Source organism: Phoenix dactylifera, chromosome 11 (genome assembly GCF_009389715.1).
Source record: "Phoenix dactylifera cultivar Barhee BC4 chromosome 11, palm_55x_up_171113_PBpolish2nd_filt_p, whole genome shotgun sequence".
In the NCBI taxonomy this organism is placed as follows: Eukaryota; Viridiplantae; Streptophyta; class Magnoliopsida; order Arecales; family Arecaceae; genus Phoenix; species Phoenix dactylifera.
In genome coordinates this window covers 13,101,658-13,127,533 of record NC_052402.1, presented here as the reverse complement: position 1 = coordinate 13,127,533, position 25,876 = coordinate 13,101,658, and the positions used below count along the sequence as shown (strand labels likewise).

The 25,876-nt window shown below is 40.0% G+C and overlaps 4 protein-coding genes across 5 annotated transcripts; 1 reads left to right on the top strand and 3 right to left on the bottom strand.

Moving 5' to 3' along the window:
* Positions 1-5,559: 5,559 nt before the first annotated feature.
* LOC103711217 (profilin-2-like) lies at positions 5,560-10,893 on the bottom strand. The gene is made up of 3 exons (XM_008797281.4): positions 10,697-10,893; positions 6,472-6,609; positions 5,560-5,968 (listed from the first exon to the last, which is right to left on the bottom strand). Exons 1-3 carry the CDS (start codon positions 10,817-10,819, stop codon positions 5,834-5,836), a joined length of 396 nt encoding a protein of 131 aa, XP_008795503.1. The 5' UTR covers positions 10,820-10,893; the 3' UTR covers positions 5,560-5,833.
* A 1,435-nt stretch (positions 10,894-12,328) lies between these two features.
* LOC103711216 (profilin-1-like) lies at positions 12,329-17,468 on the bottom strand. Of its 2 annotated transcripts, none has more exons than XM_008797280.4 (3): positions 17,150-17,468; positions 15,523-15,660; positions 12,329-12,779 (listed from the first exon to the last, which is right to left on the bottom strand). In XM_008797280.4, the coding sequence occupies exons 1-3, from the start codon at positions 17,270-17,272 to the stop codon at positions 12,645-12,647; spliced, it is 396 nt and encodes a 131-aa protein (XP_008795502.1). In that variant the 5' UTR covers positions 17,273-17,468; the 3' UTR covers positions 12,329-12,644.
* Positions 17,469-18,099: 631 nt separating this feature from the next.
* On the bottom strand, positions 18,100-21,901 carry LOC103711215 (glucan endo-1,3-beta-glucosidase 13). The gene is made up of 4 exons (XM_008797279.4): positions 21,591-21,901; positions 19,632-20,906; positions 18,814-18,844; positions 18,100-18,692 (listed from the first exon to the last, which is right to left on the bottom strand). Exons 1-4 carry the CDS (start codon positions 21,658-21,660, stop codon positions 18,560-18,562), a joined length of 1,509 nt encoding a protein of 502 aa, XP_008795501.2. The 5' UTR covers positions 21,661-21,901; the 3' UTR covers positions 18,100-18,559.
* A 2,922-nt stretch (positions 21,902-24,823) lies between these two features.
* Positions 24,824-25,825, top strand: LOC103723624 (2-keto-3-deoxy-L-rhamnonate aldolase-like). The gene has a single exon (XM_039132105.1). The coding sequence runs from the start codon at positions 24,824-24,826 to the stop codon at positions 25,823-25,825; it is 1,002 nt and encodes a 333-aa protein (XP_038988033.1).
* Positions 25,826-25,876: the final 51 nt, after the last annotated feature.

Here is a 25,876-nt window from a genome sequence, read left to right as displayed (position 1 = left end):
CTTCTACTGCTGGTTAAGATGGAATAACAGCATATATACAACTCAGTCTCCCAAATATTCCACTTAATATATGCAATGTATCCCTTCTGTAAATCAAGTAGATCTCCTTCCTTTGACGGCATTTCTTCACGTTCTTTAGTCATCTGAGATCCAGGCAACAATAGCTGAGAAGTATCAGCAATTCAGTATAGCTTAATGGACCCTCCGACTAACCCCATTAACAATATATCCATGCACTCCTCTCCGACAAGAGCCAAATTAAGGTATGCACACCATAACAATTTCGAGATCGAGTCTGACGTCCAGTCAACTCATGTTTTATGGAATCCTATGTGGCTCGAGGCAACTAGCGAATAGGAAATTTTGTTACCAAGGCCTAGAGAGCTGGGATAAGAGATCCGGGTCCACGGGAGAGTGTGCCCATGTGAGTGTCCGGGATATCCAATTCATTGCACATGGAGTGATCTGGGGGTGATATCCGTTCTGATACGAGCCCGGCGTCTAGTTTATCCTCCATCGCTGATTTCGGCATCCGAGCATGCATGGCTTCGGTCTCTTCATGCACGGACTTCAAGAAGCATGTGCATCCCCCTCAGACTGGATGTATATATGCGGTCAAGCCAAGGGCACATGCAGCCACTGGGGACAACTTAGAAGAGGACGCAAGTGGATTAATTGTGTTTTTGGAAGTTTGCTTCATCCCTTCATGGGAAAATCTCAGCAACCTTGCACACCATTGTGGCACATGGAACTCGTTATCTTGCACCAGCCTTGGTGGTCACAGTAATTTCTGTCTTGCAGGGGAGCAGAAGAGGTTACACCTGATGCCAATGAGAAAGAAGAATTGCTTTGCAGCGGGTGATTGCCAGATCTTCGACGCCTCGATTTTCGAGGCTGAGCTGAGAGCGACTTGAGCTAGCCTAGTTTATGCTTGACGCGCTCTGCAAGCTAAAGTTGTTATGCTGAAGGAAGATTCAGCGACAGTCATTGGCTGGATTCAGCAGAGGGAGGATGGTATGGACGACTACCACCCACTGTTTAGAAACATTCAGGCTATGGTCTATGATGGAATGGTCTTCCACGCGAAGCATGTGTATCAGAAGGCCAATGATGCAGCAGATTGGATGGCCTCATATGTAACCAACCACTCCGATGACACTCTATGGATTGGAGAGGGAGTTGCCTGATGCGCTTCGAAATTTATTATTTTTTGACTTTTTTGCCTGTATCCACACCCATTCTGGATGATATATACATCTATCTCAACAAAAAAGAAGAAGAAAGAAAAAAAGAAGAACTACTATCTGGTTTTTGCTAATTCACTCCACATGGTCAAATGATCATGTTAACGATATATAGTAGACATAGCAAACAAGGTGATAATCCTGCAATTGCACCCATCTGCCGTTTAGGTGGTGGCTAATTGCATTTGTTCCCAAGATGTTTTCTTAAGTATTTGACATACATAATTCTTGCATCATATTTCTAGAACAATTGCAATGTTTCAACTATAATTCTAAAACAGCAAAAAAAGATGATAATTGCATATTTATATACCATTCTATTTTGACGAGCATTCGAGACAAAATGATTGATGTACAATATACTGACACTAAAAGTGCTTGGCTAATGCATCAATTGTGGTGGATGAATTTCTTGTTATTTGCATATAATGGTATGGTTAAGGGGACATTGTCTTCAGGAGCCCCTCACAATCCATTGCTGAAAGACACTAGAAGAACTAAAAATTCTATCAGGATCTTCGTCGAAATCAGCCTACTAATTGGATTGCAAACTAGGGTTTAAGATGTCATGACAAGTGGACTGATTTGGCTATACTGCCCAATCCTTGCTCTTTCTGATCTTGCAAAGGCTGACAGTATGATTGCACCTTCATTTCATCATATGTTAACCTTGTTGGGGCTTTCCCCTTATTGTCCAAAAAAATGGATGTCGCAGGAGGGAGATAAACTAGCTTATTAGATAGCATTAAGTGTAATAATGCTGGGGTTTTAATGGCATGCAGCTACTGTTCGGCATATGTGGAACAAATGGATTTTCAGAGAGAAAGAAAGTGTGAATCGCCATGTTCTTTCATCTATCACATAGTTTCATTATTATGTTACTTCTAAGTACTCTTATACTATTTTTATTTGATCCACAACTTCCGTTTTCTTATCCTCGAAGGGACTAATAATAGAAACAAAATAATATATTTATCAAAGTTGAAAGTATTTATGGCGCTTTGGATCGACCCCAATTACTAATAAGTATATGGTCCAAGATACTCACAGCTATTCTGATATCTGTTATGGATGATAGGTCGCGTGATTAACTTGCGTTCCTCTTGAGGGCCTGAGGCCACTAATGAGGCTTTTGTTGCTTCGCAATTAATGCTCGAGAATGTGATTGCGACGGAGAGACACCAGAGCACTCCTGCTCTCCGTAGAAGGCGAGACAATTCATGTGGTTGTTCCAGGATCAATTTTAGGATGTTTCCTTGACCGGATAAGAGAAGCTTTTGTTCACAAGGTGATAAATTTGATAACGCCAACTGCATCCATCCTTCAAACAACCACATGTTGATGCGGACATAGAGCTTTGATCATTCCTTTTCTGGCACTAATTTTAGTTTTAGATTCTCTATTGCAAATTATTTGTTTCTATTAGTATAATTTTAAAAATCACGTCTATAATATTTTTTTATTAACATGATTCTATATCAGTAAAAAATAAAAAATATTATGAGATGGTGCAAATTATTATGTGATTTTTAAAATTATTTTAACAAAATTATACTATCAAAAAAATAATACCGGCCGATATAGAATTATGCTAATAAAAAAATTATTATAAATTATATATATATATATATATATATATATATATATATATATATATATATATATATATATATATATATATATATATATATAGAGAGAGAGAGAGAGAGAGAGAGAGAGAGAGAGAGAGAGAGAGAGAGAATGATGTGATTGGCATAACAACTGTCGGATCAAGTTACTATTTTATGAGTAATTTTATTTCGAAACTATTTTGTTAGATGCAGTCCTCACGCTCTAAAATACTCCCTTATCGACCTTTGCAGCTTTTCTTTCTCTGAGTTATTGATCTGACTCCAACTCTCTCACCTGCGCGAATGCTCATTCGCGTAGTGGTAACCCTGCAATTATAAATAATCCTTAGACCACAATCACGTGCCTGGTGGCCCAAAGAGTTTAGCCCAAGCTTTGTACCGAAAAAGGATGGCCTAGTCACCAAGATAGTAGCCTGATGGTAAGAGGGCGATAATTCCGTCCAAGTTGCCCGGATTCAAAACCGCGGGCGTCGATTAAATTAGGGGACCGGATGCTCCACGCCCGGCTGGTTTGTTGACGGTTATGCTTTTCTTCCACTTGTACCAAGGTGGCGCTGAGATGACGTACCCACACGTGAGGCGGTGAACCCAGTGGGGTAAGCCCACGGGTCGGGGAAGACACGCGAAACCTGCAACCTGTATCGAACATTTCCTAGTGGAAAGGGGGCCCAGTAATGGAGCTGCTACGCGGGTGGGCTGGTCCCTCCCCCTCTCCTCCTATTTTTGACCAAAAAAGGAAAAAGAAAAAAAAGGATGGCCTAAGCTCGACCAAGCTCAGCACCATTCTGGCCAATCACAGAACTTGGATGAACAGGGCCAAGCCCGGGCTGCAACCAGTGGTATTAGGATGGGGGTTGTATCTTTTGCGCCAAGAGAAGAATTCACCTTTCTTTGAAAAAATCCACCATCGGATTGTGCAATGGCCACCTTAAAAGTTATGTAGGTGGATGAATGAGAAGTTCGGATTGCTTTGAGATTTGCAGGCGGCACGATCCCACGTTCCATGTCGTGAAAGAAGCTCGATCAAGATTTTGCAGGAAAGATATAACGCGAACCTACGTTATCTACAAGGAGTGCTATTACTGATTCAGGATGGTGTCACAAGGATGCTGATCCTCAAGTTCACAATTTCCCAAATGAGGATCTGCCGCGAGTTTTCTCTCATTCGTTTACTAATAATTCAAATCCAATCCGATGTGTTTTTAATCCATGATTACTCCACTATACCCAAGCAATCTTAAAATTGCATATTATTTTATTTAAATTGATTTCACAAAATGCAAAATTCAATCACTAATGTTCTAGTTAATAGGGACCCAGACAATTTAAAGGACAGACATATTTGGCACAAGTTGCCGTGATGTCTATTAAACTGTCTCAAGACTGGGTTCAGGTGTAACTTCTCGAGTCCGAGATGAGACCTCTATTGGAAGACAAAGAACACTTTTGGGCTGTCTAGCCAGTCCAGCCCATTATAAATCCTCTTCCATATTTTTGATATTTTTCAATTATTAGCAAAAATAATATTCCTAATCAAGGCTTTTAAATCTCAGTATTTCAGTCCGAGATCTAGGGCATAAAGGTAACCAATTGGGCTAGACCGGCGAGTCAGCGACGATGCCGGCATAGCAGTTCTCGGAGATGTACGTTTAGGGGACGGTGGCTGGCGGATGTTGCATGCTGCGTGCAAACTAAGGAAGAGATACCTGGGAACTTAAAAGCATCTTCTATTGCCTTGACCATTCAATTTAAAATTTGTAACAGTTCGCATTTGATGACAGTATGGAATAATGGAAAATGCTGCTACCTGTATTATAATTGCACACAACAATGACCCAACAGGATCTGAGTAAATACATTTATACACATTGCAATATCTGCACTCTCTTTTTCCTTTTTTTTCAGGTAAAAATGTATTTGTGTTTGCTAAGTACCATCCTCGACATAGACAAATGGAAACTACTGCAACACGCTTGATACCGAGCACAAGATTATGCACCACCACAGCAGCATGCGACTGGACGTGTACCGAGCATAATGTCTCAAAGGGGTGACAACCCAATGTGTCTTCGGATCCATGCAGTAACATCCCTTTCTTTGTGAATGACATTCTCCAAATACATACTTTCGATCAAAAGTTTGAGTTTGTTCATCTTTCGACTCAATTTTTTCACATTTTGAATTGCTTGAAATAAGAAAAGTCTCAAAGACTTTTCTTTCATAAATTATACCCATGAAAACCACAGGTAAAGATCAATAAGAACGTTTAAACGAGTAGTGAAAGTCGCTATATCTCACTATTCTACATGGACCCTATATATCTGAATGCACAAGCTCCAAAGGGTCTTGCTTTTTGATAGAAGAGTATCCAAATGACGTGCTTTTCATGCTGACACCTTGCTGAAAAATTCCTAAGCTAGGAATATTATCCACCATCTTCTTTGCGAAAATATATTTGAACTTATCATAGCCCACATGGCCAAACGGAGAATACCACAAAGAACTTGCTCTAGATAAACAAACATGGATTTGTAGGACTATAAGAAAATATCAAATCTGAAGCATGTTTTTATATCTAAATAATGAAATGGCTTGAGCAAGATTATATCACCAGGTCAGCAACCAGATTATTAAGAAATTCAAACAGGCTTAGACATTGGATACAGCAGCAAAATATAGAAATGCAACAAGGCAAATCTACATATATGTATATATATATATATATATATATATCAAGGGAATAACCAATTCAAAGGTTCTTAAATATCACACCTATTTTTTGAGTCACAGACCCATCATAAGCCATACAATCCGATCACCAGATTCCTCCAATAAGAATCCACATCATTCCAAACTGAAAGTTCACCGCAAACATTGCAATGCAATGTAAATGTATGTCCATGTTGAGGATTACAAACACAAAAAAGAGTATAAAAATTTTAAGACCACATACCAAACCTAAAAACCCTGATCAACAAGATAATCACCAAGCCTCTCAATGATCATGTTGCACTGACCAGGAGTCATTGGCTCATCATAAATGCCTATAATCAAAGCCATATTGGTTTTCTTGATAGTAACACCCCCAGAACCCTGTGAGCATTTAGAGAGGAATTATCTAAATCAGCAGGTATGCAATTATCTAAATCAGTACATTACCTCTTGATGGACCAAGAGACATAATATGAACGAACAAAATTAGATGCTCTTTCTACCTTCATAATTTTGGTGTAAAATAGTCAAGGTAGACATTCATTTATTTTTTCAAAAAAAAAAATTAACAATCAACAAAAAAAACACAAAGCTTCCTCTCTCCACTTTGATAATCACTACAGAAATACAACAGCTCTAACTTATAAAACTTTTCATGATAGCAGATACAAGGAAGTGCATTTTGAGAAGAAATAATATGTAATGTGTGCTAAAAGCTCATCTGCAATGTTCACCTTTATGTGTATGTTTAAGTCTATTACTAGCAAACCGTTGAGCTGTTAAAATAGTCTTGTGCATTAAAACAGTACAACTTCAACATGATGAAATTACATAGATGATCTCACGCATGACAAATATTAAGGGAGAAGGAATCATCCAGTTACCTTTTTGCCTCGTATCACAGCCCCTGGTTCACCTTGGATCACCATGTATTTTGTATTGCCAAGGTATAGACCAGTTGGCGCAAGATGTCCAGGTTCTGCAAAGTCATTCATGATGCCAGATATCTCTTCAGGTTTGACCTACGATGACGGATCGATGACGGATCAAAGAAAGCATAAGAGATATACAGAGAACACAGAGAACAATTTAGGTGAGAATATGTCCTTGTGCATGACTGGACCAAAACAAATGATTTTTGTTAGCTATAGAATAGCTTTGCAACTTGTGTGGATAAAGCAAAAATAGAAAGCCAGTTTCAGTGCCATGGAGAATCGGGGGGAGTGGAACGGCATAACCCTAATGGCCCTGAGTTTCAAAAATGTAAATAGGGGGGGGCGAGAGGGGGAAAAACTAATCAGATTGACATGCTGCATGTGAGTTTGAACATCAATCATGTAGATCCATGCATAATGTGTGTCAAACTAACTCAGATATCCCAATTCCCAACAATGAGTGCATGCCACCAGTTAACTGAACTAGTGGCAGACTCAAATGTCTCAAAACTAACTCAAATATCCCAATTCCCAACAATGAGTGCATGCCACCAGATTAACTGAACTAGTGGCAGACTCAAATGTCTCAAACTAACTGGCAATGAACCCTCGAGCAAGCTGTAGCATAGCTTATCACCTTTCTATCCTAACATAGAGGAATCTCGCCTGCATTGAATGTAAAGAACACATTACCATGTATGGAAACATACATATATGATAGAAATGATGCTACATACATCAACTGCAGCGCTAATTACACGGGCATGTCTATAAATGTCATGATAATCTATGAATCCATTGCCAACAGGCCTTCCATGTCAACATGATATAATTTTAGAGTAAATTTAGTAAAACAGTATACTATGACTAATAAATAACAAAAAACATGGGCCTATACCAGGAAAACCGACATTAGGGAAACAGAAAATGGTGGTAGGCCTACAAGCCTACTACTATAATTGCCAACAAAGTTCGAAATCCTGGATCAAGTCCATTAAGTCCATTGCTGAATTTAAGCTCAAAAGTTATGGCCGGATATGAAATTATGAAAGTGATGTGTTTGACGGTAATTTCAACAATAAACAATATAGAATTGAAACTGACTTGTCCGCACGGCTAGTTAATTTTTGCAGATAGAAGTTCTATTTTAAGTCATCATAAATCTGGTACAGCCTGAGGCATCTATCTATGGTAAATAGAACGTAAGAGGAAAAAAAATAAGTGGAGAGGAGATCAACCACCTCAAAAGATAGGACCTGCAAAAGCCTTGAGCCATTACTTATTATAACTGAGGGCAAGTAGGCATTGCTGCCTTACAATAAATAGCTCTTTAATTTTATGACACCAGAAAGCAGAGAAACTATAAAAGGAATGCAAGGAAAATGATCCATGAAGGACTAGTTCCCTGCAAAAATCCCTAATGCCACCATAATCATAAGGAAAGCAAATATAGGAAAATGTATTATTCCTCAACCCACTATTACAACCTTGCCTCAAGGTTAATCCGCAATAAGCTTTGCAAAATTTTCTGCAAGGCTTTATGACGTTACAATATGGCATCTTAGATTACAAAATTGGCAACCAGACAAGAACCAAAGTTATCATCCTGACTATTACATTTCAAGAACCTAAGGTCCACTACTGCATGTGCTTCAAATTTGATTTAAAACTGGATGCCAAAGCTGGCTGTTAGTGAGCAAAACAAAATTATGCAACAAATTTATCCAAGAAAGTGATAGCACCCTTTAAAGTATCTCTTCAACAACAAGACTGATATACTCCAAAAACTTTGCGTCATCCATATAAATATAAATACATTGTATTTATGGAAGATAAATTCATCACACTTGCCTACAAAGCAGTTAAAAAGAAAACACAGTCACCCGCTTCAAACAGTCATTCATTTCGATGTTTATCAACTTCTTGTTATCTTTAGGCTGAGGGCATGAATTATATAGCTAGGTGATAAATACTATTGTAGTAATATTCCCCCATCAAAGCCAGAGCACTGTTCTTTTCATCAACTGCTAATAGTGTGACACAAGTAGTTTTACAAGCATCACCTTACCACCTTGGTTGGGTGATTTTTTTAAGGGTGTAAATAGTAGTGTATTCAGTTGTGTGCTCAAAAAGGCCCCTCACAAAAAATTGTTGACAGAAACAAGATCTTAGAAACTTATTACAAACCTATGCAAACCATGCAACTTGAAAGTCTTATCAACAGAAACTTGGCAATGACCAAAACAAATTAAGATGGACCATGTGCAGAATGGAGCACAATACATAAGGCAATCCAGGGCAACAAATCGGCAACCCATACACAAAGCCCAGGGATATGTTTTATACAGATATTTCGTAGATATGTGATGTACGATAGACTGAGCAATTAAACAAATTTGGCAGATATATGATGTAAGATAAACAGAGTTACTAAACAGATTGATGAATCTTTATTATTTAATCTTGGATTTTTTTTTTTACTCGCATAGTAGTCTTATAAAAGTCATAATTTTTTTGGATCTACCAGGTGCAGCAAAAGGACTTGTTTTAACCATGTCATATTGGCTTGAAGGTGCAGAGACACGATTAAAGGTATAAAAAATATTAAAGGTCAGGATTCATCAAATCTAACCATTGGTTTAGATTGCAACTTGCTTTGTTGAGATTTGAGTTATTATAGCATCACATGCTTAATAAGAAGGCGATTATGTCACCACCTACTGCTTTATAGGGGCCATTGTGAGAAATGTGTGGTGAAGTTGGCAAGCTCACCAAAATCAAAATTCCAGATATGACTCTTCAGCCAAGAGAATGTGACTGTTTGGATGTTGTTTTTGTGTGGGAGAGTTGAGCTGGGTGAGTTGGAATCCACTGCCGTTGACGAGGGCAGCTCCATGACATGAGTATGTTATCATCATCTGATTATGTTATCTTAATCTCCCAGCAAATGTCTAAACAAAGTCCTTTGTTCTAGCTAATCATCACTTTGACCGCCACAAAATCAACAAGATTATTGCTTGTAACACCTCTTGTAGTGTAAATGGCAATTATTTAGTGGATTCTTGCAAACTTGCCTTTAGCATTCTCGTACTTTGGGACCTATATGGTAATAATTTAGTGGATTCTTGGAGCCTTGCCTCCAACATTCTTGTACTTCGGGGACTTATAAGCGTGAGGAGACCTTCTTTGAACTCCTTCCATGTTGGAAATCTATGGAATTATTCAAACCAATATACCATTTGACCTCATCTGCTGTAAGGTAAGTACATCTGCGTTGACCTTCGATGCACCCAACATTTAAGCGATTAAACTAAAGGGAAAAGACTGTTCAACAAAACCAGCAAATTGGATCACCTTGCTCTCATAAAGCAAATAGCACCTTCGCAGGGGAAGACCCAAAGCTCAGTTCCCACCACTAACCTCCCATCATCGAAGGCTTTGGTTTTACAGATCTAAAATCTTCCACACTTCATCAAACCAGTACCAGCCCTTGAATTAGAAGCTGATTGTTAAACTAGCTTATTGCAGTTCTTTTACCGAAAAGCTTAAGCAGCTGTGGTATAGAAACTATTATCAAGTTGACTTGACCATTACCTCAAGCTTAGCCTCTAATTCCAAATCCCTACTATCAGTGGTTTGTAAAGATAATTTCTACGAACAATGGCGCAAGATTCTTAATCCCCCCCCAAAAAAATCATCTACTTCTTATCTCTGAATATGCATAAGGGCATACGCTAGATAACCACTCTGATACCAGAATTTGATAGGATCCAGGATCTGCATAAAATACTAATAAAAATAAAAATAAAAATAATTAAATAAACAGGAAAACGAGAGGTAGATCCTTTCCAGACCAAAAAAAAAAAACAAAAAACTAATACGGCTAGATTAAGCAGCATGAAAGTAAGAAATCATATTAAAGCAAGGAATTTTAAAGGAAACTCCAACAGAGAACAAAACACATCAGAAATCATTGCCAGATCTATCTGAAATAAAACCAAAAAAATAAAAATAAGAAAAACCGATCCCTAGCCATGAGACTAGACCATAACAAAAGATCCAGATCAAGTAACGTCCAAATATTATCCGGAAAAAAAGACAAAAAAAAAAGTCTATAAAGATTAGCACGATCTAGGTGGTTTTCCAGTCCATCGGTCAAACCCTAACTGGATACCTGGGGGAAGGTCTCGCTCTGCGCCCAGACGCTGCCATCGTGGCCGAGGATGGCGGCGGCCGTGAGACGCTGGCCGTCGATGTCACACATCAGATGATCGTCGACGTACGCTTGCCACGACATCCTCACTCCCTCTCTCTCGCTCCCCCCCGCCCTACACCCTGCGTCGCGAGAACGCCCGAAATGGTTTAGGCCATCACTAGGTCGCCTATTTATAGTCCGGATGGCCACTCCAAATTAGTAATCTTATGCGGCACAAATAACAGCTTCCTTCCTTCCATTTGGGGCAATTGACGGGGCGACAGTGGAATTCGTCCTTCGTGTGACCACCAATTCTGCTATGACGCGTCACGTGAGACATTTAGAATTGGGCCTCGAAACATTTAGAATGCTGAAATTAAGACCAGGCTAAACGAGTTACGAGCGACGGCAACGATACTCCCCCGCGTCCGGATCAGGAGCTCGTGCGAAAGTTTAATTAAAAGTGGCAGCAGGTGGCTATCGGTTGTTCGGTACGTCGGTTTTCGGAGCAGAGTTACGAGCTGCCTGGATGGGTCTTCGATATGCGAGACAGGTATTGCAGGCTGGCTCGATTGTCTTGGAGGACGACTCGGCCACAGTTATCAATTGAATCCAGGCGGGGCTGAGGGGTGAGGGCACAAACCACCTCTTGATTCAATATATAAGGATGATGTGTGGGGTGGGGACAGCCATTCAGGCCAAACATGTATTCCGAGAAGCTAATGAGGCAGCCGACTGGATGGTTGCCTTCGCAGCTCATCATTCAGGGTATATCTGTTGGGTGGGGGAGGGGAAGCTGCCACTGGCTCTCCGCGAGTTAGTATTTTTTGACTTTATTGGGTGTATTCGTACACGTATTGTATAAAAATCCGTTTTCAGCGCGCACACACACACACAAAAAAAAAAGGTTTAACTAAAAGGTTTGTTAGTATTCATGTAGCATTAGCAAGTAAATTTTTTTTTTCTTTTGTACAAATATGATTTAGTTTGGTTCCAATCCTTATACCAGCTAGGATAAAATATTTTTTTGTGACAGGGGATTGAGCAAATAATATCGTTAATTTATTTGTTATTGCACATTAGTTTCTGCGTCAGGGTTAATGATAAGCATTGTAGCAATTAGTATCTCATAAGAAAATGGTACGAGACTTCAGTTATTGGCATAAAAAGCTATTTACGCGCCTTATTTGGGATAGCATCGAGCAAGCAAACTTGGTGGTTCCTAAAACATGGAATTTATCAGCAGGATTCTTGACGCAACGAGTTGTAGGTCCGATATGATTCTTCCCATAAGGAAGCAATAGACTGCCACTACTTCCAGTGAACAATTCATAGTGTTACACAATTACTATTGACAATTACAGGCCCCTCCATAGCCTTCTGAAAAGGATTCAAGATTTGGCCCACCAGTTAGCAAAAAGAGATTCTGTTAATGCAGGAAGCTTTAGAAAACCTTCTGCGAGGATCAGAAGAGAGAGGTGTATGTGCATGTAATTTTAAAATCTTAAAAGCCCAAAACCTTTTCTGATATTCCCTTTGAAACCTAGCCAGTTCACACCAAGAAGTAACTTTGCACCAAACAATAAACATGCAACTTGAACGAGTACAAATTTAGAAAGAATGCTGAAGAAATTGCTTGCTTATCAAGATATAATAGAATATATACCAAAACCACCATGGACAGATGATGATATCCTCTTGCGACAAAGCAACCAAGCCAAAAACAACCGCAAGAAGGATGCACATAAAGAACATGAAAGGGGACAAAACAAACAAGTCAAAGACACCAACAATCCTGTCTGTTCACAAGATTATTACTGAAAACAAATGCAAAAAAGAAAACCAGGTTTCTGGTCATGAATGAATGAAGAAAAGTTGCGCTCCCATAAGATAGATAGGGATGGAGGCAGGTGCCTGGTGACTCAAGCTACAGGCCCTGATCAATTAGGTAGTCACCCAACCTCTCAACAACCATGTTGCACTGGCCTGGAGTCATGGGCTCTTCGTAGATGCCAAAGATAAGTGCTTGGTTGGTCTTCTTTACGGTAACACCCCCTGACCCCTGCCAAAGAAAGATCAAAGCTTTAGAAGATATTAGTTTAAGCGCAAGGCAGGAAAAAAAAATCAACCCAAACTACTTGCATAGAACAGGGAATAATATAGGGTGGGACTTCATCTTTGTGAAGCTCATGTAAGTGCCATAATCAGTCATTACTTCCAGTAAGCAATTTTTTTAAATTTAAGAATGCCAGTGCTAATCTTTCCATGACAAGAATTAAAAACATGCCATATATTAGATACATTAACATGACCAAATACTTGAACCAAAGATTTTCACCTATAAAGAGAAATAAGAATGTGTTGGCAAAAGGAATTATGAAGGCTTGTGACAGCGATTGCGCTGATAATAGCAATACTATCCAGATTATGGTGTGTACGGGCATGATTGACAAGGATAATGCCTCATGAAAATGGTACCATGAATCTCACGAAGAAGGCATTAGAAGGTATGCCCCTGGCAAACCATCTAAAATGGGCAACAATTGGAGATTGGCAAATAGAATGAACTGAAGTACAAGTGTTAGTTAATATAGTAAACATAATGTAAGAGTCAGCAATAGATGGCAAGCAAGAAGACTCTATATATCAAATGACAAACTCAAAAAGATTATGGACAATGAAGAAAACAAACGTGTTAGTAAACATAGAGAAATATGGAAGTCCTGAGTCGAGGGCTAGAGTTATGACTGCTATGACAGTATCAGAGGATTAAAAAGGGCGGTTATATTTGTCATGAAAAGTGTACAAGGCAAATAAAGCAGAAGTTGCAGAAGCATGATCCCTGACTAACATAAACTGCACATGTTCAACGTACAACTTGGATAAGAAAAAAGTTCAGGAAACTATATTGCAATTGCACCATCAACACTGCATGTCTTGAATATAAAACTCATGCAATCACCATGTGCTATGTATCCTAAATAAGCTGTCATGACAACCCTGAAACATAAAAAAGTTCCCTAGGATTACTAAAACTTCCACAACATAGTAAGATTTGCTAATACACAGCAGAAAGTATATGAACAACCCTAAGACATCAACGATGCACTTAGCATTTATAGTGGAAAGATGCTAGCCTGGTGGAAATTTGTCATGAACTGTTGATTGTTATAAGCACGTATAATTGTGTGCAACCTCTTCGAAATATCGAACTATTAGTACATCAGGATGAAGGATGGAAGAAATGGTGATTCCATATATTACAGTTCCCCTAGCAAAAAGACATTGGTAAAGAACATCTAGCAATACCCTACCAATGGTGGGAAAATAAAACTTATCGGTCAACTCTTACTAGCAGACTACCAGGTGAAAGGGGGAAAAGGAGGGGGAGGGTCAGAAAGCCATAAATTTCAAAAGCAGCATAAAAAAGAAAGATCTAAGATTGGTAGGAATCACTTTGGCTATACTGAGTATAAAGCAGAGCTAACTTCCTGGGAATTTCAATTTGGAAATCTCCATTTGGGCATATTTTGGGATACCACCATTCTGGAAAGTCTAATAGGAAACAAAAAATAGTGTCATAGGTCTACATCCAGCCTATAGAAAGTGCTTTTCTTTGCTCCTGTTCTGGAAATTTTGCAACTGTACTACACCTCATTCATTATAATCATTATAAAAATTTATTTGACACTGGTCCCTCAAACAGTAACCAATTAACAAAAAGTACACATGTAAATGTGATAAGCATCTGGTTGATACGGATCTCTCCGAAAGTACTAAATATTAATATTTCACTTGTTTGGATAGCCATCAAATAATGCACATTGACTATCTTTTTGAAGACAAAAAACTGAAACAACTAGAACATCAAAGATTAATTGGCAATCAGTGTATTAATAATTAAGTAATTAAAACAAAGCACGACATTCATGAAAACTAACCATGAAAAGGAATTCAAATAAAAGATGGATATGGAAGTATCATAAAGATTGAAAGACAATCATACCAGTCAGATGCATATAGACATAAATACATGAAAACAGAGAAAGTAGAAAACATCTGGATAAAACTTCATTGTTCAGTTAATAAGGCATCTGACAAACAGCAGTGCATTTTAAACACTAAAGAGCACATGCCTCATTTGTTCACCGTAAGTGATTCTTCAGCAAGTATATTTGATTTGCCACATAGAAATTTGGTCTATTTGGATGGAAACTTTATATGATTGGCAACTTCCTATGAAATTCCAGCACATCTACTAGTGCTTGATATACTGAAACAAGCCTACAAAAAAAGATCAGCGAAACATGGTAACCTACAACCAACCCTAAGATGAAAAGTGGTTTAAAAAGTGGTTTCTTCAGAGAAAGGTCTGCAAGTTCTAATGAATTCAGTCAAACAACCTATAAATCTATTCCCTAAAAACAAAAAGGGCAAGATACAAATAAAACCAAGAAAACTCAATCCAACATCAACTTCCAGCCAAATGAAACAGACTTTAGCCATGAATGCAGGAAAACAAACATAAAAATATATGCATAATTTTACATACAGAATGTCAGGGGTATAAGATTGCTATTACGTGGAGCATTTATTTACAACAAAAATGGGCTAGGGTGGGAGTGATTTACTTTTTTGTTAATTTTTTAGATGCAACAAAAAAGCAGATGTATCAACACATTTAATAGGTGTTTGGATGCTCATCATGTTGTTTCTTAGATTTTCCTTAGGCAAACAATTTCAGCAAAGCATATAAGTGCTGAACATAATTCTGAAGGCAGCACACAAGGAAAAAAATTGTTCACCTTCTTTCCACGGATAACAGCTCCAGGTTCTCCTTGGATAACCATATATTTTGTTGATCCAAGATATAAGCCAGTTGGAGCAAGGGACCCCGGTTCATTAAAATCATTCATTATATTAGTGATCTCCTCAGACTTGAACTGCACATATGTAACAAGAAGAAAAAAAATCCCTCTTAATCAATGAAAGATAAAGAACCTGAGCAGCTATATACAAATTAGCAGAAAACCTAAAAACTAACACATAACATCTTAAAGCAATAAATGTTGGTAGCAGCAGGAGAGACAGCAAGAATTATCCATGATAATTGAGAAAAAAACACCAGAAATTCAGATGGCAAAATTGGTCACAATGAAGAAAGCAAATTCTTATTTTAAAAAAGTCAAATAAATTAACAAATCTACAAGTGGAGAAGTAACAGGCTATGCTGCAACACAATTTTGGAATTCACCAATTTCTGTGCCCAAGCCAAAAGTCTAGCAAAGCTACCCAGATTAATGAAAATTGTACAGAGAACTACTCCAAACAATGCAGAAGCAATGGCATCCACACAAATAGCACTTTAACCCATAAGTTTGATCTAAATGTTCATGTCCTATTCTTTACTTATTTTCCCTCAAAGCAGAACAATTATTCAAGCTATGCGTAACTACACCACTCAAGAGTATTGATACACAACAGATGATGTTTCTCTTTTCTCCATTCTGTTGATATGTTAGAACCGAAGCTCAGTGAATTTCATTGAAAAACAAACTTATAAAGATGCAATTACAAGAAATCAATTCACAATGTATCCTCTGCATCAGATCAACATGCTATGCTGTTTCAAACTTGCAACCTGCCATCAGATCGTATGCAGCAACATTTAAAATCCATACAGGAGACACATATAATTATCAGCTGAAGAGTTACTGATCTCGACATGAGAGAGAGAGAAAGAGAGAGAAGAATGCAGCAATACTTTTAGCAGAAAACTAAAATTACAAAATGAGTAAAAATATATTTCAACTGGAAGACATAATCTCATAATTTCACAACACCAATTAAAAAACACAAGCAACCTTTAAAAAGCAATATAATAAACGTTGGCAACAAAATGTTTTTGGTTTCTAATTACATAAATTGCAGTACTTTATCGATTAATATTCTTAGAATGCCAGTTATCATCTGGATCAACTACATGGGTCACCACATTGCCGTATCCAATCACGTCGACCATCTGAAACCAAATCAACCGATCAAGACATTGCATGCAAAGCCCAAAACCACCATTCGGACCCCATTTTCAAATAAATTGCATCCAAAGCAGATTGAATCAAAATATTAACGACGCTAAAGAACCAAATTCAACCACACTACACTTCAAAACCAAAATCAGCTTTACTCCCTTTGCATGCAAAGCCACTATCAAATGAAACCAAAACAAGATCTGCTGAATCCATTTCAATTAAAACAAAACAAAATTAATGAAGATCCAACGTGCACAGACGTTCAATTATCGATCCCAGTCCGCCACCCTCTCAAAGATTAAATGCAGCTCGTATTCGATCCAGATCGAATGATATCCGCATGAAATCACGAAGAAATCAAAGAAAACCAGAGATCTAGCGAAGACAAAAGGAATTATACCTGAGGGAACGACGAGCTCTGGGCCCAGACGCTGCCATCATGCCCGAGGATCGCCGCGGCGGTGAGGTGATGGCCATCGATCTCGCACATGAGGTGCTCGTCGACGTACGTTTGCCACGACATGGCGTCTCTCTCGCTTTCTCGGTGTCTCTCGCTCTCTTTTGCTCGGCGTTGGCTTCCTGCTGGGTCGCTCGGCTTCTGTAAAAATTTGGATGGTTTTGGGAGAAAGAGAGGGTAATAAATGGTGCGAGAAATGAGAAGGGATCCTTCTGCTTCAACCACTCATTCAACCCGATTGAAGAAGTGCCCTTCAAGTCCGGCTTTAATAAAGGAGGAAATTTATACTCCCCGAATACGTTATGCCCACCGATTTTCTCCTAATTACGAACAAGTCCCAGCTCTCCCCTATTGGGAGCTTCTGATGTGAAATCGATACAGAAGTATATTTTGTATCGTCTAGTTGATCCAACGGTCTCGATTGATTTAATTGGGTGCAGTGGTAAGGCCATGATAAGATTTGTTAGCGGGGAAAGACCAGAGGTGTGGGTTCATATATAAATAATTAGATTAATTATTAGGTTATATAAATAATTTAAAATTTACTAGTTACTGGATTAATATTACATTGATTTGGCTCTTATATACCCATGCAATTCTATCACTTATAGACTAGAAATATAAATTTTTAACATGAGCATTTTATGTGCCGGAGTTCGTGTGAACTTGTGTTGGAGAAAAGCTAGAAAAGAAGAACTACAGCGAGCAACAACCTCAACTTCCATTTCCTCTGCTGCAATTTAGAGACTTCATCGCTGGCTCCTACTCGAGAGAGAACAGAAAGTCCATATGACTAATAAAAATTGTGATGCATAATAAGCCATACTCTCTAATATTTTTTGTCACGGACTTACAGTCCAAAAACTTAAGCTACTTGAAGAAGAGCCGACGCAAGCTAATAAACTCATATGGCACTTCTTTGATAAGTCGATAAAGAATCATAACATTTGTCACACCTCGGTCTCCTGTTTACATCAAAATAACATGGAAAAGGGGGATCCTATACAGTATATACCGCTGCATAAGTTAGAAATTTGAACATCCCTAACTAGGGTTGTGACACCTTTGTAATGGATTCTCCGAGACTTTTTTTCCTTCCATAGCCAAAACCACAGCATTCAAAAGTTCCCTGCTCATATGACCAGACAAGACAAGTTGCCCCAAAAATCTACAATTAAGCCATTCCAACCAGCACTTAATCAGAGAATGAATGTACATGCATATGGATACATTCCCTCGCCACCATGAGTTACCCAAGATTATATTTCCTTTTTAAGACCGCATCCTCCCCATTTATCCATCCATTTCTCTCAAACAAAAATTCTGCTCAAAGGAATCCAAACTATGAGGACTTCAGGCAATGCCTAGAAGGGGGACAAGCGAGAGTGACAACATAAACAGCAGGACCTCCATAAGCTTCTTGAGGATACTGCCATGAGCACTTGATGAAACAGATGTCGTTGTAGAATTTCCACTGCTCATTTTACTGTAAGCATGCAAAGAGAGAACCACTTCAGTTAAGAAGTTTGTGAAATTTGATCTACCGAATGCTGATAAGGGTTAATATACATATATATATATATATATATACATACATACATACATACCCTGATGTTGCATAAATACACTTGTCGTAACCTGCAAACAAATAAAGATATTAAGGAATAATCATGTGGAAAACAATTGAAAGAAACAACAGCTAATCATCCTAGAGCATCAAGCAGTGGCACGGGAATAGCATTAAAAGTTCTAATAGTGATGCAAATGAGGAAATTAAGCCTCATGAAGAAAGCTTAGGTAGATTTGAGGCCCTAGAAATAGCCTCATGAGGAGTTTATCTACAACTTTTAATTTCTTATTAAAAAAAAGAAAAAAAAAAGCGAAGCAGGGGTTTCCCAACACTCATTTCATTGAAAGATGATGCGGACTGCTGCAGATGGGGGATATGAAAAATCCTGACTGACTTTATCCAATTGTTTGTAGATCAAAGTACTGGTTTTTGCATGATAAGTTGTCCATAAGAGTCTAATTTTGTTAGTAGATATGGTACCACATGCATGCACAAGCTGGATGTGTTCTCACATCATTAAAACTTTGCCATTGTTTTATAAGGTTGTTGGATCCCATAATAGACATTCTATAATGAAAGTAGAGAATGGAATTTGTCCTTCCTAGGTTTCATACACAGCACAGGTTGGTATTGTACATCTGCCAAATATGTGTGAGGGTCATTCTACTTATGACAAAACAAAATTAGACATATCAATTCATGCTATGGGTGAGATGCAATAATGACATGAAATGTGTGAGAAAGATGATTGCATGAATTAGAGAAAATTCCATAAGTTGGCTTAAAGACCTTCGAACAAAGGTACTCCCATTGAATGATATTGTAATCAGCATGTTATAAGAGAGGCATGCTTACTTGGATTTTTGGTGGTCTTTACCCCCGTACCGCCAAAGCTACAAGCAACATCGGTAGCCCCATTCTGCTGATAATAGCTATTGAAAGCAAATGAGGCATGCGAAAGCAAAGTGTCCGGTTGATAACAAGGCTGGCTAGGCTGAATCGCGGAACAATCAACGTTTCCCGCACCACAAGCCCAATTCAAGGCATTTTGCAAATCCAATTCTGATGCATTACTTGAAGCAACACACCATGTCCCATTCGAACTCGTGATGTTTGCCCCTGTAGTGACATCCACATTCCCTCTACCAGTCAAGTCAAGAGTATAAATGCTAGTTTGGTCAGGGTAAAACAGCCCCCAGTTCCTTTCTGATTCCAGCCCAGGCTTCCTATTCTCATTGAACAATGAAAATATATAGACGTCAATCTCCTCCCCAGGCTTCGCCGGAGTCCCTGTATCATTGATGACATGGCGAATAAGATTGGTGTTGTAGGTCTCAGCATTATCTGGAGTTGCAGCAGTTTCTTTGGCAGATCCCTTGTTAGGCCACCCTGATTCAGTAACCATAACCTTCAAAGTCCTAAAATTCAGAGCCATGAGAGCAAAAAAGATGGCATCCAGCTGAGCATCAAACATGTTGGTGTAAACCAAACCAGTGTTTGGATCAATGACATCTGAAGATGCCGGCGAGAACAGTGCATAATTCAAGGAGACATTACTCGGTGAGTCTCTGTAAGCATAGTAAGGATAGAGATCCACCATGAATGGTGATCGGTTCTCCACCATAAACTCCAGCATTGGTTTCAAAAAGAAAGCATAGCTGCTGTTAAAAGCCCCAGCTGATGGTGGAAAGGATCTAGATAACACGCCGAGCGAATGAGTACTCGACACTTTGATCCTTTTGTGTAACCCGACCTTCTTCAGAGCAGTTTGGACATTGACCATGGCCGGCACCACAAGTGAAGAAACATTGACAGGGCTTTCGGTGATCTCGGCGCCTACTGTAATGTAGGTGATCATAGTCGCCGGGTAATAGGGAAGGATGCTGTTCTTAAGCCAGGTATCGACATTGGACTGGTACTGCGAGAAGGCAAGCAAGTCCGAGTTCGGGACCCCGACCATGAGTTCCACGCCGGTGTTGGCAAAGGCCTTGATGACCTGGATGTTGGAGTCATAGATCCTAACATACTTAATCTGGTGAAGATTAACCAGTTGTGCAACTTTGTCAGGTATCGGGAGGTCATCAGCATTCCGGCCATAGCAGACGCCAATTTTGCTCCCTCTGCAAAGCCCTGTCGCAGGAGTTGGATTGGATTTCTCTCATTAGTCTATCACACTTTCAAGACTCAATGAAATGAAATAAGAGTAACAAACAATCTCATGATCAATAAAGAAATAAAATGTTCGAATGCATTGCTTGATGACTAATCACTGATGAGCGCTTGTAGTTCTTGACATACTAAAATTCCCCTTAAAAATGGTTGGGATATATCTAATCAAGAAGAGAAAAATAGCACCAAAAAAATTAAAACTTTTACGAATAAAAGGGGAGCTATAGAGTTAATGGATCCTAAAAATGTCTGAATACAAGCATCTGGACTCAAGAAACCCTTCTGTTCTTGGTTCCTTTCCATCATGGTATGACTGGTTACCAGACAAAAACTTCTGATACTGATTTAATACCAAAAACGGGAGAAAAAGAAGAAAAAGAGAAATGCATTGCTTGATGAGTGAGTAAACTACTTAGCGCATTCTTCAGGAATGGTGATGAAATATCTCATCGAGAAAAAAGAACAGTAAAAATTCAAACTTTGATCTCAGAAAAAAAAAAGGCCAGCAGAAATTTATGATTTTTTTACTTTTTTTTCAAAGTGGGAGATACAAGCCCCTTTACTCCCTAGAACAGTGGTGGAAAATAAAAGGAAAGAACGAAGAAACTTGGAACATAGTGAAGACAGAGTGAAGCCCACACTGACCAGCGAAGAGCAAGAACAGCAGAGGAATTATACGGAGTTCTCTCGCCATAGAAGAAGCTAAGCTGGCCATCTTTCCTCTAAATCTTCCCAAAATGCTCCCTCCCCTCCTCCCCCAGTGAAATCTCTCGGACCATCCTCTTCCCGGAATACCTTCCCTATAAGAGAGAGAACAATTTCCAACCGTTGGCTTCGCAGTTCGAGACAAGCCACTCGTCAGGGGTTCAGAGGAAAGGCGTACGGATGAGCTGGCTGCCTCTGGAGAGAGGAGGAGTGCCTGAGAACCGGACTTGAAGTGGGTTTTCAAGATAGAGTTTATAAAGGGTCTGGAGTCCGGAATTGGTGGGCTCGAGCTCCGAGAAGAGACAGACATGCATCCATGACATGCTCCCTCCAACGGTAGAAAACAAGGCTGTATCGGCCTTTTTGCATCTGGATTCGGAAACTCACCGACAGGAGAAGGAACCAAAGGGCTCGAGCTGATCGACCGATCGGTCCCCTCCTACCTTTTGTACTTAGCGATGCTTCCTGCCGTCTGATCTGCGGAGAAATATGCTCCATTTTTAAGTGTGGCTTAAGGTTGAAGAAATTTTTGATTGGGCCAACCCAACTAGAGAGCAATATAGGCAAAAAAAAAAAAAAAAAAGGTTTTGTCTTTCTCCCTTTTCTTTTTCTCTCTCAAGCTTGCCGATGTTGCTCTCTATCTATTACATCATCTCAACCGTAGATCTGATTTAATAAATAATTTCTTGTGAAGTTGTCATACAAAAATTTATTGCTTATATTGCATGTACTATATAACCGCAGCTCATAACGGCCGCGGATACGTGTAAGCCCTATTCATCAAATGTCAATCTCAGCGTGTAACTATCCAAACGGGGCCTATATGATTCAAGAATCAGTGGCTGTGATTGGATGCCACGCTGGTTTTCCAGGGGGCACCGGGTCAAGGGAGATTGACAGGTGACCTAACTTGTGTTGGTGACCAGCTGGATGGCAGTCGCATGAACTGTCCTGTAACACCTGATCCAATTATTGATCATTTGACGGAGGAATCTTAAAAATTTATAAAGCAAATTATTAACCACATATCTATTATTTGCCACAAAAAAAAAAATTAAATATTTATATAGAACTAAAAAATTTAAAAAATATATTTCGATTAGATATTTTGAATGAGATCATAAGTTGATTGGATTCATAACCTATGTAAACTAAATGACGCTATAGTATGGATCCATTGATATCGACCACAAATCAATCATTGTGCTTGTGGTTAGATTTGAATGAATTTAAACTATTAGCTTAATGACGTTAGAAATTGTGCGTGCATGTTTAGTCCCAGATCGTTACATTGAGAACGCTTGACGAGAGCGAGAGGAGGGAGATGGGAGGGAGAGGGAGAGGGAGAAGGGTCCCACTAACCTTCAGAGCTTTCCTTTCCTGTGAAAAAAAGATGTATTGCTCTACTGCCAAGCCCAAAAAATGGCTGCCCTGCAGAATTTACTCCAGCTGACATGGGGTCTCAACTCCACACAGCCCTTCAACTCCTCTTTAGATCAACCTCCATTTACTCTTCAGGCCATTGGTCTCCCAAACTGGAATGCCAGGAGGTATGCAAGACTGATTTACTTATACAAGACGGAGAGTTTACCATTCACCCATATAACTTTCTGCTGTATCTGTTCCCCACCAGACTGCAATAGAAGATTATCAAATACCTTGTCTTTTGCATGGCAAGTCTACGTAAAAAAAGTGTATTATCCCTGAAAATAAAAATAAAAATGTTTAACATGTTAAAAGAACTCAAGGATTTGAAATAATTATATGGAACACAAAACCCATTTGACTTGGAAGTAATGACTGATAAAGTTAGGTTTCATTTTGAGTACGTTCATGAATTTCTGCTCTCATTTGCAAGGATAGATCTAACTTTCCAGCTTGAACTGAAGCATCTGTGAACTTACAAGTTAAAACGTGTCTGTCTATACACTGAAATCTGTTCTGTCTATCGTGCTGAGATATCAATCTCAGAATTGTTTCAGAACTTCATATTAATGTTAGTTAATTGGCAAGTGTACTGAATGCTGAAGCTGATGTTGAAGCTTGACTCTTACCTTCAGGCTTCAGCACCTTGACTGCATGGTCTAGGTTTCCCTGAGCCTGCATGCTTTATTATTGCTGATGTATGTTAAAAGATGAACTTCAGGTCTATTCCCACAGCTATTCATGTCCCAGCAGCTGCAAACCTATGCTTTAATCCCAGAGCAGAATGTTATGTAACTTATTCCTAATCCTTGCTATGCACACTATGACACTACAGGAATAAAAAGTAATGGCGGCTGTTATTTTTCGATGCTAGGAAAAAGCGTCGATAAATTGTGTATCGCGCTAAAATTTGCCGATGCTTTTCATTAGCGTAGCTTTCTATGATTTCTCTATTGTGAGTGGCTCATAAAGTGCAGGCAGAGCACTGATCATTTGCATTGCATGACCTCCATCTGATGTGCCATTCATCACAAGGGCAAGGAGAAGACCATAGGAAATCAGGTACAAAGAAATCAGCACAAAACCCATTTGGCTCGAGGAAAAAGAAACTATTTAAGCTCCAACCACTTGAGCATACAATTCTTAGTTCTTTTACAAATCTCTTCTTCTACGCATGGAGATTCTATCTGACTCTAGTGTTACCAAACCAGCTTAATCTTCAGCCAAACTTGCCAAATTCCGCATATCATATGGCGCTAGTCATAGCCTCATGAGATACCAAAGTAATATGCAACTATAAGAAATAACTTCCAAAAATTAGAGCTAGCCTGTGCAAAGTTTCTTCCAATGGAGGGTATCATTATTCCTTATCACAAATATTTTAAAACTAATTGTAATTTTTCTCAACCCAATTGTTTGATAAGCTTTCCAGGCATCTAAACAAGGCTAGTGCCATGCCACTATTGTTTTGTATCCCTATGAATACAATACAAATGTGATTAAATATGAAGTTGCCATTATAGAAAAAGTCGGTTTTATCGACGCTTTTCTGCCGACGCTTTTAAGTCGGTTTTATCGACGCTTTTCTGCCGACGCTTTTTACAAGCGTCGGCAATTTTCGGTCTAGCGTCAAGATTTGCCGGTGCTTGTAAAAAGCGTCGGCAATAAACGACGCTAATAAGCGTCGGTGTAGTCGCCGGCCTAAGACGACGCTAAAAAACATCGTCGGAGCCTATTTCGACGCTAATATGATCTCCTTTCTCTCCGTCGCGCGCTTTCAAAAGGTGATCCCCCCCTCCCTAACCCCCTCCAGATTCAAGAAGCAGAACGGCTTTGGCGATGATGTCTTCGCCCGCCTCTTTGCCGCCTCCTTGGATCCCGACTCCGCCCCCCTCTCCCCTGAACCGCGGATCCTCAAGTCCCGCCTCGTCGCCGGCAAGACCCTCTACGGCCTCTTCCTTCTGAGCTCCTCCCCGACCCTCGCCGAGATCGCCGGCCTCGCCGGCTACGACTACGTGGTCGTCGACATGGAGGACGGCTCTAGCGGCATCGCGGAGGCCCTCCCTTGCCTCCGCGCCCTCGCTGCTGCCCGCACCCCGGCCATCCTCCGTCTTTCGGAGCTCTCCGCCGCCTGGGCCAAGAAGGCCCTCGATCTCGGCCCCCAGGGCCTCATGTTCCCCATGATCGAGTCCCCCGGTGCCGCTGAGCTCGCCGTCTCATTCTGCCGTTTCCCGCCGCGCGGTGTCCGCGGGTCCGCCCACACAGTGGTGCGCGCCTCCACTTACGGCATCGACGACGGCTACCTGGCGCGGGCTGACGAGGAGCTATTGGTGATGTGCCAGGTGGAGACGGCAGCGGGGCTGGCGGAGATCGAGGCGATCGCCGGCGTCGAGGGGGTCGACGTGGTGCAAATGGAGCCGCTGGATCTGAGCACGAGCATGGGGTATCTGTGGGATCCTAGGAACCGGAAGGTGAGGGATGCGATGAAGGAGGCGGAGAGGAAGGTGCTGGGGATGAGGAACAAGCTGTCGGCGGCGGAGGGCGACGGCGCTGGTGAGAGGGGACCGTATTTTGGGGGGGGGGGGGGGGGGCTTGCGATGCCGCACGATCGGGCGGAGAATATGAAGATTAGAGGATATCATATGGTAACGGGGGCAGTGGATGTGGGGATTTTCCGGCAGGCGGCGGTGGAGGACGTGCGGCGGTGGAGGAGCGCGGAGGTGGACATTGGGGAGGAAACGAAGCTCTGATTCAAAATATTTTTTAAAAAAAAATTATTTATAACGACGCTTAAAAGCGTC

Bases quoted from the DNA above. Each gene is read 5' to 3' on its own strand.
- LOC103711217 (XM_008797281.4), bottom strand. From the start codon at position 10,819: ATGTCGTGGCAAGCGTACGTCGACGATCATCTGATGTGTGACATCGAC. The intron at 6,610-10,696 runs GTATCCAGTTAG...CCGTCATCGTAG, and splicing joins AGAGCGAGACCTTCCCCCAG to GTCAAACCTGAAGAGATATC. The intron at 5,969-6,471 runs GTAACTGGATGA...AAATGCTCACAG, and splicing joins CTGTGATACGAGGCAAAAAG to GGTTCTGGGGGTGTTACTAT.
- LOC103711215 (XM_008797279.4), bottom strand. From the start codon at position 21,660: ATGGCCAGCTTAGCTTCTTCTATGGCGAGAGAACTCCGTATAATTCCT. The intron at 18,845-19,631 runs GTAAGCATGCCT...ATTTGTTTGCAG, and splicing joins AAAGACCACCAAAAATCCAA to GTTACGACAAGTGTATTTAT. The intron at 18,693-18,813 runs GTATGTATGTAT...GCATGCTTACAG, and splicing joins TGTATTTATGCAACATCAGG to TAAAATGAGCAGTGGAAATT.
- LOC103711216 (XM_008797280.4), bottom strand. From the start codon at position 17,272: ATGTCGTGGCAAACGTACGTCGACGAGCACCTCATGTGCGAGATCGAT. The intron at 15,661-17,149 runs GTATAATTCCTT...ACATATGTGCAG, and splicing joins AGAGCTCGTCGTTCCCTCAG to TTCAAGTCTGAGGAGATCAC. The intron at 12,780-15,522 runs GTGAACAATTTT...TTTCTTTGGCAG, and splicing joins CTGTTATCCGTGGAAAGAAG to GGGTCAGGGGGTGTTACCGT.
- LOC103723624 (XM_039132105.1), top strand. From the start codon at position 24,824: ATGATCTCCTTTCTCTCCGTCGCGCGCTTTCAAAAGGTGATCCCCCCC.